General features: G+C 39.1%; 1 protein-coding gene across 1 annotated transcript; it reads right to left on the minus strand.

The window, feature by feature from the left end:
• Positions 1-755: 755 nt before the first annotated feature.
• LOC122743612 (olfactory receptor 2D2-like) lies at positions 756-1,676 on the minus strand. Its single transcript, XM_043988683.1, has one exon. The coding sequence runs from the start codon at positions 1,674-1,676 to the stop codon at positions 756-758; it is 921 nt and encodes a 306-aa protein (XP_043844618.1).
• Between the last annotated feature and the right edge of the window lie 296 nt (positions 1,677-1,972).

Consider the following 1,972-nt stretch of genomic DNA (forward strand, 5'->3'; position numbering starts at 1 on the left):
TTAGAATATTTGCCAATCTTCATTGGTAGACTTTCCATAATTCTAGTTCCCTATAATGACAAAGTGACAGGTGTGTTTATGTATGTATGTATATATGTGTGTGTGTATACATATACATGTATACACACATATATACATACATACATGGGTGTATGGAGCTGTGTATGGAGACTGGGTTAACTTTTATGCATCACTTATTTAGATTTCTAGTGACCTGTCTGATTGCCTTTCTTAGTTGTCATAAATCCTTATGTCATAGAGGACTCTGTCCTGCAAAATCCAGCACAGAATTTCTAAGGCCTTGAAAACTTCACACTGATAGTATTCTTCTGTGAATTTTCGATATTAGCAAAACTGCACCCAAGATTCTAGAGAGATTGATGCATAATCTCAAACTTCCAAATAATTGAATCATTGTAATGTTGTACAATTAATATCCACACATGTGCACACACACAGAGAAACACACATATATTTATAGAAGGCAGCCAGGTGGTACAGTGGATAGAGCCCTGAGCTTACAATCAGGAGGACTCATCTTCATGAGTTCAAATCCAGTCTCAGACACTTACTAGTTGTGACTCCATATGTATAAATGTTTATATAGATATAGATATATGAAATGAAAGGACATTATTTTCATGTATTCTTCACCATTGGTCATAAGGAAATGGGACATTTTCTGCTGGGGGCTAAATGATAAGTGTTGGAGGTAAGAGATGTGACCAAATGTAGTTATACCACAAGAATCAGAATTACCTCCTGTTGACTACATTTCTTAAAGCTCTCATTACATCCTTATTTCTCAGGCTGTAGATGAGAGGGTTAAGCATAGGGTTTATGACACCATAGAACACAGCAACCCGTTTCATCTGCTCCCTGGAGGACTTGGGTGTCATGTAAGAAATTATTAGTGTCCCATAAAAAAGGATGACCACAAGGAGATGGGAGCCACAGGTGAAGAATGCCTTGAGTCTTCCTGAGGTTGTCTTCATCCTGATTACAGTCACTATAATAGCAACATAGGAGACCAGGATCAGGGCCACAGGTACAAGCAAAATCATTACACCCATGGAGAAGATGGCCATTTCTGCTTTGTGAATGTCTCCAGATGCCAGGGTCAAGAGAATTGGGGCATCACAAAAGAAATGAGCAATCCTATTGTCTCCTTGGTAGGGGAGGAATAGTGTGAATATAGTGTCAACTGAAGATGTTACAATGCCAGACACCCAGCACCCCAATGCCAGCTGGGCACATATCTTCCCGGTCATGATGAGAGAGTAATGCATGGGGTCACAGATTGCTAAATACCGATCATAGGACATCACAGCTAAAAGCAAACATTGTGTAGCTCCAGAAATGATGGAAAAAAAAATCTGAGCTGCACAACCAATAAAGGAAATGACATTCCTTCTAGTTAACATGTGAACTACTGCTTGTGGAACTATGACAGTAGAGAGGCCAAGGTCAGCCACAGACAAGTTACAAAGGAAAAAGTACATGGGTGTGTGGAGCTGTGAGTCATTTAGAACTAGATAGATGATGAGTAAGCTCCCAAGCACAGTACCTAAGTAGACCCCTAAGAACAATACAACAAGTAGCAGCTGAGTTTGAGGGTCATCAGAAAGACCCAGAAGGAGAAATTCTGTCACCCAGGTATGGTTGTTCTGGTTCATGTTGGATGTTCCTGCTTCTTTGGAAAGGAGACAAGAGATACTTGATGCATCATAGAATCTTCAAGTTGAAAGGGAGGTGAGATATCATCTGGTTCAACCTTTCAGCAAACCATCTATATCTGCCATGATAATATTTCCAAAGATCATTTTCACTAATGAGTAATGAATCCAAACAGAAGAAAGCCATTTCATTGTCACCCAAAGCATTAAAATATTCTCTTCTAAAATAAGTCAATAAATGGCACATGTTATGGTGTTGCAGAAAGGATATGACTTAGGTAGTTTATGAGTCTTAA

Source organism: Dromiciops gliroides, chromosome 2, assembly GCF_019393635.1.
Source record: "Dromiciops gliroides isolate mDroGli1 chromosome 2, mDroGli1.pri, whole genome shotgun sequence".
NCBI classification, from domain to species: domain Eukaryota; kingdom Metazoa; phylum Chordata; class Mammalia; order Microbiotheria; family Microbiotheriidae; genus Dromiciops; species Dromiciops gliroides.

What these genes read in the sequence shown, in the direction of transcription:
- LOC122743612 (XM_043988683.1), bottom strand. Translation starts at nt 1,676, where the DNA reads ATGAACCAGAACAACCATACCTGGGTGACAGAATTTCTCCTTCTGGGT.